This window comes from Hippopotamus amphibius, chromosome 3, assembly GCF_030028045.1.
Source record: "Hippopotamus amphibius kiboko isolate mHipAmp2 chromosome 3, mHipAmp2.hap2, whole genome shotgun sequence".
Classification (NCBI taxonomy): Eukaryota; Metazoa; Chordata; class Mammalia; order Artiodactyla; family Hippopotamidae; genus Hippopotamus; species Hippopotamus amphibius.
In genome coordinates, this window is record NC_080188.1 from 66,613,624 (window position 1) to 66,630,505 (window position 16,882).

Consider the following 16,882-nt stretch of genomic DNA (forward strand, 5'->3'; position numbering starts at 1 on the left):
CTTTTTACAAATCATTTTACAAGATTTAAGACATACTTAACCATGGGAAGAGTAGATAAGCTTCTGTAAAGAATTTATGCCTCTCCTATGATATCACCTGCTAAGAATAATCTTAAATCCAACTACAGATCTTTGATTGTAAAGAAAATAGTATGTATAGGCACCAAGGAGAACTAAAGACAATTCATCAATAAGACCTACCTCACATAAAGACAAAATCATAATCCACAGAGTAGATATCATTCTGGATATCTGAATTATCTAGATAGCTGAGCTATAACCTTTTAAATGCTATCAATTAAAAGATTTAATTATTTTTAATGGCCACATTTCTTTAGTCTACTCTGCACCTCACTGTCACATTAAGTAGAAGATGTGTAATGAAACTTTCTTGACACCTTAGCCATTATTATTTAATATTTGTAACTTAATATAGCAAAATATGATTTTAGACACAGATGTATAATGAAGAGATTTAGTCCTGTGGGGGCCCTGACCAAGACGTGGGCCCTGAATTTTCTTTCTTGATGTCAGTTTGCTTTTTAATTATCTGCTGCATCATTATAAGAGGTTGCCTTGTGAAAAATTAATTGGTACTTCATAATTTGATGTTACTTTCATGTGGCTTTTTAATTGTTCAGAAACTTATATTCTTCATTGTGTTAATCACCATCACTCAAAAGTTTTATCTCTGACTGAATATCAATGACTCAAAAAGCATCCTCAAAATCTTTGTATCCTTTCTTTTATAGTATTTTACTTTCAAAAGAGCATAAAGAAAACATACGCCATATCTTTTTAAGAATAAGGAAAAAATTTAGAGTTAGCTTACTATAAATTCAATAAATACATACAAGAGATAATTCTGTAGAAAAGATTTTCTTAGTGCTTGACATTTATTAGAATTCTAGGTAAAAGTAATGTTAAGGATCACACTTAACCTGCATAAATATTATATTCGGTATTTACAAAGGCAAGATTACAAATCAAAGAACCTTTTTTATCTTGCATTTTATAGGTAAAACTCAGCTTTTAAACTATACATATATATGTATATGTGTATATACATATACATATAGCGCCTTGGACAATGCAGGGGTCAGGGGCATCAATGCATGTGTAGTGGAAAATCTGCATATAACTTTGCCATAGGCCTTCCAAACCCATGGTTCTGCATCTGTGGATTCAACCAACTATAGATCTCCTTCACTACCATAGTATTTACTGGGAATCATCATTGGGGAGGTCTGATTTAAAATAATGGAAAACTTAAAATAAGGCACATAAGATACATTTTCAGCAACCTTGGAGATGAAGAGGTAGATGATAGTCTTCCAGAACTGCTAAAACTGAGGTACAACCCTAGTTTTTAAATAGCTACTGATTGGGAGAAATAAGCTATATTAATTAAAATGCCACAGCAAGAAAACGAATGTCTTTAAAATTGGACATAGAATGAGAAGTCACAAGGGAAGATCATTCAAATCATAGCAATTTAGTTGCTTCCCACATGGGGAACTTTAGGCAACATCCTCTGGTGTGAGTTAGAGCAGGAATTTGTTTATGTTACCATGGCTAATGATAACCCTGGGCAACACAGGAAAAGCCTGACAGTGTAAGAGTAACAATATAAATCTTGAGAGTGCCCGCATGATGGATTTTCCTACTTATGAAATCCCTTTTGTAGTAACATTTAAAATCTCGAACATTAACATATTAAGCAAAGATCAAATTAGTCAGTAACAGTAAAAGACAAAAGATGATTAAAAAAATATTCCTAAACAAAAAAGCTGCCTCCTCAAAATGAGCTCTATGATCATCAAATAAGAATGAGTTTCCTCCAGAAAACCTAATGTTAAGTGATAGTGATAGTTCAGTTGAAAGAGATGGAAAGAAACTAAAAGCAAATAAGAGACTTACTGGATGAAATTGCTGGAAAGGATTAGCTGATGTGTGGGGAGGAGTCTTTTCCAACTAGTTATGTTTCTCCAACTAGTTCTGGTCTAGAAAATTTTTAAACAATTCAAGATTACAAATGTAAGCATTGTATTAAGAGCTGTGACTGGCAACTGTGTCCCACGTTCTAACTTTTCATTTTTCTATTTTTCTTTCATGAACAGATTTTCATATCATATAATATATATTAGAATAGAATTAAGACCAAGACAATAAAAATTATTCTATGAAGTTTTATCTTAAAAGAATACATGCAAGATTGTTGCAACATATGTAATATACTTCAGGTGTTCCTGATCATCTGCATTTTCTGTGATGAGAATTATATTTTACATGGTTCACGTGACATATAAAAAGGTAACTGCTGAAAAAATACCATGTGGATAACAGAAACCTTGGGGATTATGTAACTACAGTTTAACTTCACCACATAAACACATAGAGGCAATACAGGTTCCAGGGCCCCATCTCAGGATACAGACCACAGTAGTTGGGTAGTCCTTAGATGAGGAAGTTGTGTTGTTTTATCAGCTCATTTGGTAATCATGAAGCAGTGTCTGTGTTTGAAAACTACTGACCTAGCACACCAACTGCTTTATTTTATAGCCATAGAACAAAGAACTAGGTGATTAAGTAATTTACTTAGGGTTACCTAGCCAGGACATGAGCTCAAGGTTTCCATCAACCATTAGTTCTGTGCTGTTTTCCCAATTCAATTCAATTTAATTCATCAATCCAATGGAAGAGCAAGTATTCTTTGACCATTTATTCTGGGTTTTATTGTTCCAATCTTAGATGACTAATTCTAGGTACACTAGTGGAGATATTTAAGATAAAATTTTCTTAAACCAGAATATATTGAAAAATTTCAGGACTTGAATCCTTTGAAATCATGCTAAATTTTAGGTTCTTTGCATAAGTCCATTTTTATTAATGAAATTTCCATAACTTTTACCAAATTTCAAAGGGGAAATAATTATGCTACCCCCAAAATTAGGAGCCATGGATCCAAATCCTTGTCTCTGATTTGCTTTTTTTAAATAATTAATTAATTAATTAATTTATTTATTTATTGGCTGCGTTGGGTCTTCGTTGCTGCACACGGGCTTTCTCTAGTTGCTGCTGGCGGGGGCTACTCTTCATTGTGGTGCACAGGCTCCTCATTGTAGTGGCTTCTCTTGTTGTGGAACATGGGCCCTAGGCGCATGGGCTTCAGTAGTTGCAGCACATGGCTGAGTAGTTGTGGCTCACAGGCTCTAGAGCACAGGCTCAATAGTTGTGGCACACAGGCTTAGTTGCTCCGTGGCATGTGGAACCTTCTCAGGGCAGGGCTTGAACCCGTGTCCCCTGCATTGGTAGGCAGATTCTTTACCACTGCACCACCTAGGAAGTCCTGATTTGCTTTTTAAGACCATGCTAGAAGTAGAGCATTAACCCCAAAAGTCTTGGAATTTAATATTTATCTTCACCAGATATGTTGGCTATTGGAATTAAATTGTGTTGCCACAGTGCAATCACTTTTTCCTTGCTCTTATCTGTATATAAAACTTACAAAAAGTAAAACATATTGAACATTTCTTTTATAATTTTTATTCTCCACTTTTATAATTTCAGAGAAATGAAGAGTAAGAAAATAAGTCAAGTGGATAACACATACACAAAATAACATCATTTACTTTGTTTCAACATGCCTAGTATTTGGAAAGTAATTGCATTCTCTGGTCACAGAATGAGATTCTAAAGTAAAAAAGAAAGACTTTCATCAGATGTCTTTATTCAGCATTATATTTTATATGAAAGCACTAGTAATATACATTTAGAAAGAATACAACAAATATGCATACTATTTTGTAATAGGAAAATTCTTGAGGAAAATATAGAGAATTAAATATCTTGCAGGAACAGATTTTTGTTTCTTGAGGTTAGAAGTGCAGTTATGTTTCTTCAAGCAGCTGATGGAGGACATCATCAAAATGGAATTACTTCTATGTGAGAGAACTGTCAGCTTATCTTTATATTAATAGATAATACCTTTGGAATATATCTGTGGGGAAAGAAAGGCTGTTTCAGTAAGTGGTGTCTCTATTGTACTTCTCAACCTAAGCCAAAATATTATCTCAGATTGCTCCCCTAGTTACATTACCTCAAATAAAAAAAAAATATATAAAAATTTCACAAAATACCTTTTTTCCCCTAACCAAACTGACTAAATATCATTGATATCAAGTAGTTCATATTACGTCAAAATTCTAGCTTTCAGATTGTCCTAATGACTCTTCTGGAGATTCAGGCTACTTGAAATTATATATTAAAAAGCATATTATACCTGCAGTTGTTTGGATGTTATATCATAATAATAGTGAATTTATTAAGATGAAGTATCAAGTGACAGAACAGTAAAGAAGTAGCAAGTAAATAAGCTGATAAATCTTTCAAAATATAATTTGATATACTGATTTATTCATTAACGAATGTTTTGGGGATGAAGATCCTTTATAATATAATTGGTTTTAAAATGTACTTGTAGCACATAGGAGGCTGTACTAGATTTCATCTTAGGAGAAATCAGTTTTTTCACTAAGTTTCACGTATGTGAGACTATACATGACAAAAATATTTTATGCTCATTTCCATTATAACCTGGAACAGTTGAACAAAATGTGATTATTTGACCCAAGGTAAACCTATGAAGTCCAGAGAATCTGTTCTGGTGACATCACCTTGCTATTTGACATTCAGTTCGTGATTCTTTCCCAATTTTCAACCATCCAACACTCCTCTCTTATCTAGCTTGCTCCCACTTCACCTAAACATGAGTCGAGCTGTTAGCAGCCATTTGAACATGTTAACTCACTCATTTTTTTCTTTAGAGTTAGTGTAGTAGCTCAGCCAAGCATTAAACTCCTCTCTAATTGTGAAATAAAATTGTTTTTCCTGAAAGTTAATTAAAGGAGGGAGCCTCTAAATGACAGTGTATTAACTGAAATGCAGAATAATTCTGAATGCAAATCTGATGTCTTTTGTGGTTCTCTAGTGGTAATGATAGAGTATATAAACAGAAAAGATGGAGTCAGTCTTTTTGTTCCTCTGTAATGGTAATGTTGAACAAGGAGCTAGTCTGCTTTGTCTTCTGAAGGTTGATTGCACAGGGATTTGGATGTGGGCAGGCACATCTGGGACATGAAAACATTTCTGAAGGGCTTATTTTGTGACAGCATGTAAAAATAATTAAATAATTAAACATAAAACCTTAAAGTATTCTTTTAGTCTATAATGTGATAACAGTCTTCAGAGAAATAAATATGCCTTCATCCTCAGTTAATAAATATACTTTCTTAAAAATAACATACTTTTAGTAGGATGATAAGGATATAGTTACAAATCTAGAAAATACTCTTTTTAGTTATAAATGTTCATGAAAGACATGATTTCAAGAATTGTTTGAGTGGTAAAAGGCAAAAAGCTTGGCAAACTATAGTAAAGGAAGAATTTCAGATATGGCAGAATAACTTGTTGCAGACCAAATCTCTGAGAAAAATTAGGGAATTTATTTTTTTTTATGTTTTGTCAAGAGAATGGAGAGCTACACAGAAAACCATGTCTTGTAAGGGCCAGGAACCTGGTGAGAAGGGTTGGGAGGGAACAACATTGAGGTAAGAGTTACATTGCCTTGAGGACTCTTATATTTCCTAAGGCTAAGAAGACAGCCACAAAGAAATACGAATCTAAGCTGAGATTTTGGCCTTCTTAGGGTCTATAGAAACAAACCTTACAGTTTAGGTACAAGATAGTGGGACTTGAGGGGACAAAAGTTCCAAAGAAAAGAGAACAAGAGTCTAAGAAGTAGAGTCAGAAGTGGCAGGTAAAGATCTGGGCATCTCCACGAGTGTTTGGCAATTTCACAGGATGGAGGAAAAAATATTGGGGAAGGAATTCTAGTGATTATCACTGACTTCCTGTTAGCAGCACAGAAAGGTTATGCCCTAGGAACATAGATGATGAGAATTAGATCAATTCTCACAAAAATGGGAAGCTTAGTCCTAAATGAGCAAAATTCCACACTGGAAAAAATTGATTTGCCCCATATTTAAGGTGCCTGAGAGAAAGCAGAAGGATATTCTGTTTGGAGGAAGATAGTATGAGACAAAACATTAAATTATCTCTATAATTTTTCATAAGCTAAAACCAACATTTGATCAAACTTATTAAGCATGCCAGGAGATAGAATTAAAAGATAGAAACTAAAAAAATATAAGCAAATTCAAAGGTGAATCAGAGATGGAGTTATGTGTTATGGCCTTTAAAATAATGAAAAGTAAAATGCTTAACAAAATTGTTGATAAGATGGAGAATCTCACCACATAAATGGAATTTACAGACAATAATCAAATGGAAATTATAGAATTAAAAATATAATAATTGACATTAAGAATGCAACAGATGTGTTTAACTGCAGATTAGACTCCTGAAGAGAGGATTAGTGATCTAGAAGAAAGATTGTCAGAAAATATACAGACCGAAGTAGAGAAAAAAAAGAGTCTATACTATAGAAAAGAAATCCAAGATATATGACATACAATAAAAAAGATTTAATATCTGTAGTTGTATTTTCTAAAAAGATACAGATCTGTAATCTCTATCTTATTTTCAAAATAAAAGAATGTTATAAAATGTTACAAAAGCAATATTTTAATAGATAATAGTGAGAATTTTCCACAATTGATAAAAGAACATCAATCCACACAATCCAGAACTTTAGCAAATACCAAGGAGAATAGAAGCGGAGAGCAAGAGAACCTAGGTGTATTAGAGTAAAATTGATTTTTAAAAATTCATAAAGAAAACTTGAAAAAGCAGCCAGATAACAGACACATGATATTCAAAGAAAAAACATTTCATAAAAAAACCATGCAGAAGATAATGCAATGACATCTTTAAAATGCTGAAAGAAAATATGTGTGAACCAGGAATTCTTTATCCAGGAAAAATATTCCTCAAAAATGAAGATGAAATAAAAATGTTTCCAAACAAAAACTGAGAGGACTCATCAACAGCAAATCTACATGAACTTATATATTAAAAAGAGTTCGTTAGATAGAAGAATAGTGATCTCAAAGAGAAGCACAGAAATGAAAGAATGAAGAACAATGTAACAGATAAATATGTGGGTAAATCTAAATGAATATAACTCAAGAAATGATAATAATAACCCCTTTGGGGCCAAAAATAGATACAGAATTGAAAATTATGACAATTATAGCATAAATGGCAAGGCAGTAGTTTTTAATGAGATTAAATAGCTTTTAAAGCTTTGCATTTTAAAGGAAATACTGCATATTAATAACTAATGATGATTATTAATGAAGTTAATGGGCTACTGCTCCCTGTCATAACAAAACAGATAATAGAAGCAAAAGTATAACATGTGAAATGGAACTGAAAATGAGACATTATTGTAGATGTTGTTTTTCAATATAGTTTACTGATGAATTCACTATTTCTAAACATGGATGTTCTAGATCAACACTGTTCAATAGAAATATAATATGAGCCTATGACCATATTAAACAAGTAAAAATAAACAGATGAAAGTAAGCATAGTAGCATATTTTAACACAATATATCTTAAATATTATCATTTCAACATAAAACATTATTAATCAGATATTTTATACTTTTTTTTGTCAAGGTAAGTCTTCAAAATCTGGTGTGCATATCAGACTTACAGCTTATCTCAAATTGAAATAGCCACATTTCAGGTGCTCAATAGTCATGTGATTAGTGGCTACCATTATGGACAGCAGAGGTCTGGACTGTAGCAGGAATAAACTCCGATGATATCTGTATGAATTTGATCTACTGACCAGTAAGTAGTCTAAAGATATATCAGATATTAAACTTTATATTTTATTACTTTAATAAATAATTTTCTATTTAGAATCTAGTTCTCTAGCAATTAATACAATCTCAGTTAGTTCCCAAAATATAATGCCACTTGGTGGTATGGCTACTGAAGTGAAAAGGAATTTTTGTCTGGAATACAACATCAAATTGTCTAAATCCAGCACCCCCTGCCTCCCCCTCAAAAAATCAAAGTCGAAACCACTGTCACAGTCATTATTATACAGTCAGTTTTTAACCCATAATTCAATATCAACTATTTATCTATCTTAGTGCAAACTTGCTTGATTCTACAATTTGGTCAAAAAGCCTAAATGTCAATGAAATGTAATCTTAAAATGACTGACTTAAGCATGGCCTTAATTTTTAGACTACTTTGTATTGAAAAAGATGTTAATTAAAAGAAAGTCTGTCACCTTCACCTCATTAAGGTAACTCTTCTATCTTGGCAGCAAAGGTAAATGAAAAGCAGGCTTTATGAAAATGAAATGTAATAGCTCTTCTTGACCAGATTACCAGTCATTTCTAGAAGCATGCAAATTGTCCTCTACTATAATCCCTTAATTACTCCTTGGGACCATAAATATAACCAATCTTTGGAAGAGGGATGCAAATATATTGCTTTTAAGACATGAAAGTATTATCTCACCTAGAGATTCTGTATGACACAAATTATTAACTGTAAAATTGTAGTGGCCATATGATTCAGTGAGGACAAGCAAACACACTTACCATTCAGAAGATTCTACTTTGCTTCCTGGGCGTTTTTGTTTGTTTTTTTGTTCTATAATTGGAGTATTTTCTCTCTTAATTAGGAGAGGATTTGGTAGAGTGACGTTAAATGTTCTTTTCAGAACAGAATGTCTTAAAAACGGACTGAGCTATGGATATTTAAACAAAAGAATAAAATCTTATATCATTCATAAACTTTGAAAAATTATTTTACATAAATCAATAATGAATTCATTAATATACATAACTTCTGTAACATAACAAAACTATTCATTAGTATCTTACACATTTAGATTCTTAGGGTTAATATCTATAAATATACTTTAAAGTATAAAAAAGTTGCTAGTCATGAGGTTAAATAATGTATGTTTAATAGTTTTGCCAAAAAGCATATATATTTGAGGGAGACCAAAATCTTTGGTAAAACCTTAACCATTTTTAAAAAAGAAATACATAGTTTTTTTTGCATATATTAATATCAAATAATTTTATTCTCAAAATTTTGCTTCTAATGACAGTAGATATTGGTTTCCCAGATGTGTCTTCTCTCAGCATTTATCCTTTCAACAAATGTTGGTTACATGCTTATCATCTGTCCAAAACTATCTTTAGTACTGTGAACATGCAGTAACAAAAGTTCATTTACATTTGGCATTCACATACCAATGAAAACATTGATAAGGACAAAAATTTGAAACAACTCTAAAAACTAGAAAACAAAAACAAATTAACAAAAAAACCCAGTGTCTAATTTTCAGCTGCTGTGAGAAATGTCCACTGAATCTCTTGCTAAAAGGAGATTACTGATAAACAAAATTATGGGATTTCATTCAACCAGTATGGATTGAATGCCTCCTATGTGACTAGCACCAGTCCTAACATAGCCCTATCAACACATATCCTTTATTTTTCATGTCCTACCAAGAACATTGTAGATAAGTACATATTTTTGAGAATACTGCATTCATAGATGTATGCTGTACTGTTTCATTGTCTACATGTGATAGGATGAGAATTACAGTTTTAGAACCAGTCTCATGAAAAAGAATACTTAATAGATATCAGTGAAACATAATATCTGTGGTGTCTGGAAGTTTATCTCTCCTTTATGAACATCAGTTCCCTAATTTTTTAAATAGAGACAATGTTATCTACCTTATACAAACTTTCTGGGTATGTTAATTGAATTAAATATGGAAATTAGTCTTTGTTATTGAGAGGCAATATAACTTAGTGGTTAAAAGCATGGACTTTCTATGACCCCACCCTTGCTATATGCTATCTTTGTGTCCTTAAGCAACTTACTTAACTTACTCTCTGTGCTTTGGTTTTCACATTTGGAAAATGAGAATGATAAAAAAAAAAAATACTTATTTTGTAGTATTCTTTTGAGGATTAAGTGAATTAATATGTTTAAAGTATATCAAGCCTGGCATATCAACACCATTTTATAAGTATCAAGTATTATCATTATTATTATTACTTGTATAGTGTTCTCCAAAAAAGTAAATATTTGCATCAAATTAATTAAAAATTTTCTGATACAAAGAGACAGAAAGAAATCCTGTGTAAATGGATTGGAAGAATTACTATTGTTAAAATGCCCATACTACCTAAAGCCATCTACATATTTAATGCAATCTCTATCAAAATACCCATGACATTTTTCACAGAACTATAAAAAAAAATCCTAAAATTGATATAGAACCACAAAAGACCCTGAATAGCCAAAGCAATCTTGAGAAAAAAGAACCAAGCTGGAGTTATCACACTCCCTGACTTCAGACTATACTACAAAGCTACAGTAATGAAAACAGTATGGTACTGGCACAAAAACAGACACATAGACCAATGGAACAGAATAGAGAGCCCAGAAATAAACCCATGCACTTACAGTCAATCTGTGAGAAAAGAGGCAAGAATATACAATGCAGAAAAGTCAGTCTCTTCAATAAGTGGTGCTAGGAAAACAGGGCAGCTACATGTAAAAGAATGAAAGCAGAACATTCTCTAACATCATATACAAAAATAAACTCAAAATGGATTAAAGACCTAAATGTAAGATGGGATAGTATAAGACTCTTAGAAGAAAATATAGGGAGAATACTCTGACATAAATCATAGCAACATTTTTTGGGGAATCTGTCTCTTAAGGCAAAGGAAACAAAAGCAGAAATGAACAAATGGGACCAAACGAAACTTAAAAGCTTTTGTACAACAAAGGAAACCATCAACAAAATGAAAAGACAACCTGTGGAATAGGAGAAAATATTTGCAAATGATGTGACCAACAAGGGGTTAATATCCAAAATATACAATAGCTCACACAACACAATATCAAAAAAACAATAAAAAAAATGGACACAAGACCTGAACAGACATTTCTCCAAAGATAACAGATGGCTAACAGGCATGTGAAAATATGCTCAACATTGCTAATTATTAAAGGAATGCAAAGCAAAACAATAAGATATCACATCATGCCTGTCAGAATGGTTATCATCAAAAAGTTTACAAATAACAAATGTTGGCCACGATGTGGAGAAAAGGGAACCCTAGAAAACCATGTAAATTGGAGCAGCCACTAAAGAAAATGGTATGGAGGTTCCTCAAAAAACTAAAATTAGAACTACTGTATGATCCAGTAATTTCTACTCCTGGGTGTATACCTGAAGAAAATGAAAACACTAATTTGAAAAGATGCATGCACCCCAATGTGTATAGCAACATTATTTACAGTATCCAAGATATGGAAGCAACCTAAGTGTCCATCAATAGATGAATGGTTAAAGAAGATGTGGTATATATACACAATGGAATACTACTCAGCCATAAAAAAAGAATGAAATAATGCCATTTGTAGCAATGTGGATGGACCTAGAGATTATCATACTAAGTGAAATAAGTCAGACAGAGAAAGACAAATATCATATGATCTCACTTATGTGGAACCTAAAAAAATGATACAAATGAACTTATTTACAAAACAGAAAGAACAATGAACCAGTATTCATAGATTACTCCCAGGGCTATAGTCCTAATCTAAAATTTTCATGATTTAGAAAAGGAAAACTGGGTAAATTCCATTTATTCCCCCTTCCTGTCATTTATTCCACAAGTGGAGATCAAGTGCTTACAACATACCAGGCACTATATTAGGGTCTAATGATAACATTCTCAAGAAATGAGATAAAATTTCAGGCCTTGTGAAATCCACTACCAATAATTAGACAATCATAAAGTAAATGTAAAATCAAACAGTGATAAGAACTCTTAAGAAGAGGTATACAAAGACAAATAGGAAGATTTGACCAAGGAAGGGCTATCAGAGGCTTCATTAAGGAAGTGATGATTGAACTGAAATTTGAAGGAAGGATAGAACCTAGGTAGGCAATGGTGATGTGGTAGGGTGGAGGGGAGGATGGAGGGAGGTACTCTAGACTCATAGACCAACATAAACAAAGACTCTGTAACAAGTTCTAGTAACTGAAAGAAGACCAGTGGGCCTGGAGTGGAATAAAGAAATGGAGACATCATGAGGGATGATGCTTTGAAGGTAAATAGGCCAAGATAAGGAGTCTTTATGATGAAAGTGATTAGAGACCATTGAGGTTTATTAAAAAGAGGGCGAGAGATGATTTTCTGATTTGCTATTTTAGAAAGATCATTCATTACTATATTTTGCATTAATGTTTTTATTATGAAAACATTGAGCATATGTGTACTTATGTAATTACTGAAATAATTGCATATCACCAATTTCAATGGGAATTATTTTTGTTTATTTTCTTAAATAATAATTAGCAAGAGGCTTTTCAGGTTACAGTTATCTTCTGGAAGCAGGAAAAACTGTATAGTCTGAGGCTCAGAGAAGAATGGATTAAAGATGAAAATTTTCAGGTTGTCTGCAAATAAGACTGTGGAGAGATTATAGCATAAGAGAATGACCCAGGGTCAAATTTATGAAACCTAATTCATGGCCACATATGGGGAAGGAAGATATAAGAGAGATAAAAATGGATCAGGTAGAGAGGTAGGAGGAATAGCAGAGAGTAGTATGTCAGTGAAGCCGAGAAGAGAGTGTACCAAAATGTGAACACTGCTGAGAACTCTAATAATAAGTGGACTGAAAAACATTCTTCATTTTGAAAGAAAAGGAATACAATAATTAATTTAGTGAGGTAAACTAAAGTGAATATAAGCCAGACTGGAGGAAACTAAGAAGAGGAGAAGGAAGTACAGCAGTAATGAGAAACTTACTCAAGAACCTGGCTTCAAAGATAGAAAAGAGAAAGAAATAACCATAGATAAATGAAGCATCTGGAAATACTGGTCTATAATTTTAGTTTTATTTTTTTAACAGAGGAGATTTGAAACTATTTAAGGACAAGAGAAATTACCCTGTTGATGAGAATAAGAGGGCATAACCGATAGTAAAATATCCCAGAAAATACAGAAAGTGGATAAAATCCATAGCATATTTGCAGTTATTACTGTTAAAAAATGAGTGAGCTTCTACTGTAGCAGTTGGAAAGTATTATGAGATAAATCCAGATGTATATAAATTTATCAATTAAATAAAATGTAAATGAGAGGCTTTCCACCTGATGTCTTGTTTGTTTTCCTCTATATCTGGCATCAAGTGTTCCTCCTACTCAAATTCCCACCAAAATGGCCAAGAAAACATACGATTAGGGAAGAACTCTGTTAATGAAAAACAGAGATAGAACATTTATCTGCTATAATTTTCAAAGAATTACAGCTAGATATAATAGTGATGGGAATGGACTAAAGGAGACTTAGAGGGCTGACTCAGGCTTCCTCAACCTACTTTCAAGTAAAAATATTCACTTCAGGACATTGAAATTTTGTCATTCTCAGTCTAGAGATGATTAAATAGTGTAGTATCATTGAGGGTAAAATACTGGAGTCAGTAGAGGTTTTATTTTTTATATTTTTACTTTTTAAATGCATTTTCAAAGCTCTTTATTGGAATATAATTGCTTTACACTGTTGTGCCAGTTTTTGCTGTACAACAAAGTGAATCAGCTGTATTTATATATATATCCCATAACCCCTCCCTCCTGCAACTCCTTCCCACCCTCCGTATCCCAGCCCTCTAAGTCATCACCCATTATTGAGTTGATCTCCCTGTGTTATGCAGCAGCTTCCCACTAGCTATCTATTTTACATTTGGTAGTGTATATATGTCAATGCTACTTTACTTTTAATTTTAATTTTTAAATTTTTATTGAAATATAGTTGACTTACAATGTATTAGTTTCAGGTGTACAGCAAAGTGATTCATATATGTGTGTGTGTATACTTTCTTTTTATAATTTCTCTTCCATTATGGGTTATTACATGATATTGAATACAGTTCCCTGTGCTATACAGTAGGTCCTTGTCAGTTATCTATATCATATAGAGTAGTGTGTATATTTTAATTCCACACTCCTAATTTATCCCTCCCCCCTCCCTTTTGGTAACCATAAGTTTGTTTTTCATGTCTGTGAGTCTATTTTTGTTTTGTAAATAAGTTCATTTGTATCATTTTTTTAGATTCCACATATAAGTGACATAATATGATATTTGTCTTTCTCTGTCTCACTTACATAGCTTAGTATGATAATCTCTAGGTCTATCCATGTTGCTGTAAATGGCATTATTTCATTCTTTTTAAGGCTAATATTCCATTATATATATAATAATAGCATATATATAGTCATGTATATACATATATACGTATATACAAGCACACATACATACCATATCTTCTTTATCCATTCATCTGTTGATGAACATTTAGGTTGATTCCATGTCTTGGCTATTGTCAGTAGTGCTGTAATGAACATTGGGTGCATGTATCTTTTCAAATTACGGCTTTTTCTAGATATATTCAGGAGTGGGAATGCAGGATCATATAGAAGCTCTATTTTTAGTTTTTAAAGGAATCTCCATACTGTTCTTCATAGTAGCTGTACCAGTGTACATTCCCATCAACAGTTCCTTTTCCTCCACATCCTCTCCAGCATTTATTTCTAGACTTTTTGATGTTAGCCATTCTGAACCCTGTGAGGTGATAACTCATTGTAATTTTGCATCTCTCTAATAAATAATAATGTTGAGCATCTTTTCATGTGCCTGTTAGCCATCTGTAAGTCTTCTTTGGAGAAATGTCTTTTTCAATCTTCTCCCATTTTTTGATTAGGTTGTTTGTTCTTTATATTGAGCTGTATGAGCTGTTTGTATACATTGGGGATTAATCCTTTGTTGCAACATTTGCAAATATTTTCTCCCATGATATAGATTGTCTTTTTGTTCTGCATATGGTTTCCTTTGCTGTACAAAAGCTTTTAGGTTTCATTAGGCCCCATTTGTTTATTTTTGTTTTTATTTTCATTACTCTAGGAGCTAGAGCCCAAAAGATATTACTGCAGTTAATGTCAAAGAGTGTTCTGCCTATGTTTTCCTCTAGGAGTTTTATTGTATCCAGTCTTATATCTAAGTCTTTAATACATTTTCAGTTTATTTTTGTGTATGGTGTTAGAGAATGTTCTAACTTCATTGTTTTACATGTAGGTGCCCAGTTGTCCCAGAATATTTATGGAAGAGACTGTCTTTTCTCCATTGTATTTGCTTGCCTATTTTGTCAGAGATTAATTGACCATATGTGCATGGATTTAATTCTGGGGTTTCTATCCTGTTGCATTGATCTATATTTTTGTTTTTGTGCCAACACCAAACTGTTTTGATTACTGTAGCTTTGTCATATAATCTGCAGTCAGGCAGCCTGATTCTTCCATCTCCATTTTTCTTACATTTGCTATTGGCTATTCAGGGTCTTTTGTGTTTCCATACAAATTTAGAAATTTTTTGTTCTAGTTCTGTGAACAATGCCATTGGTAATTTGATAGGAATTGCATTAAATCTGTAGATTGCCATAGGCAGTATAGTCATTTTGACAATACTGATTCTTCCAATCCAAGAACATGGTATATCTTTCCATTTGTTTGTGTCATCTTCAGTTTCTTTCATCAGCATCTTATAGTTTTTGAAGTATAGTTCTTTTGCCTCCTTAGGTAGGTACATTCCTAGGTATTTTATTCTTTTAGTTGCAATGGTAAATGGGATTGTTTCCTTAATTTCTCTTGTTAATTTCACTGTCAGTGTATAGAAATGCAACAGATTTATGTGTATTAATTTTGTATCCTCCAGCTTTACTGAATTCATTGATGAACTCTAGTAGTTTTCTGATAGCGTGTTTAGGATGTTCTATGTATATAGTATCATGTCATCTGCAAAGAGTGATAGTTTAACTTCTTTTCCAATTTGGATTCCTTTACTTTCTTTTTCTTCTCTGATTGCTGTGGCTAGGACTGGCAAAACTATGTTGAATAAAACCGGTGAGAGTATACATCCTTGTCTTATTCTTGATCTTCGAGGAGATGCTTTCAGCTTTTCACTGTTAAGTATGAGGTTAGCTGCAGGTTTGTCATAAATGGCATTTATTATGTTGAGGTAGGTTCCCTCTATGCCCACTTTCTGGAGAGTTTTTATCACAAATCGATGTTGAGTTTTATCAAAAGGTTTTTATGCACCCATTGAGATGGTTATATGGTTGTTATTCTTCAATTTGTTAATGTGGTGTGTCATAATGATTGATTTTTGGATATTAAAAAAATGCTTGCATTCCTAGGATGAAACCCACTTGGTCATGGTGTATGATCCTTTTAATATATTGTTGGATTTGTTTTGCTAGAATTTTGTTGAAGATTTTTTCATCTATGTTCATCAGTGATATTGGCCTGTAATTTTCTTTTTTTGTGGTACTTTGGTTTTCATGTCACAGTGATGGTAGCCTCATAGAATGAGTTCTGAAGTGTTCCTTCCCTTGCAATTTTTTGTAATAGAGTCAGAAGTATAGGTGTTAACTCTTCTCTAAATGTTTGATAGAATTCACCAGTGAAGCTAACTGGTCCTGGACTTTTGTTTGTTGGGAGTTTTTAATCACAGTTCCAATTTCAGTACTTGTGATTGGTCTGTTCATATTTTCTATTTCTTCCTGGTTCCATCTTGGGAGACTGTACCTTTCTAAGAAATGGACAAGTTCTTTAGGTTGTCCATTTCATTGGCATATAGTTGCTTGTAGTAGTCTCTTATGATCCTTTGTATCACCACCTTCTGTGGCGTCCCTTGTAACTTCTCCTTTTTCATTTCTATTTGTATTGATGTGGACCCTCTCCCCTTCTTTCTTGATTAGTCTGGCTAAATATTTATCAATTTTATTTAT

At 32.7% G+C, this 16,882-nt stretch overlaps 1 protein-coding gene across 1 annotated transcript in view; it reads right to left on the minus strand.

Annotated features, from left to right (window-relative positions):
* Positions 1-3,760: 3,760 nt before the first annotated feature.
* Positions 3,761-16,882, minus strand: part of STPG2 (sperm tail PG-rich repeat containing 2) — a 646,188-nt gene continuing 633,066 nt past the window's right edge. Inside the window, exon 12 of the mRNA XM_057728986.1 lies at positions 3,761-4,000. Coding sequence (XP_057584969.1) covers positions 3,974-4,000 — 27 coding nt within the window. The 3' untranslated portion in view covers positions 3,761-3,973. The remainder of the gene's footprint in view (positions 4,001-16,882) is intronic.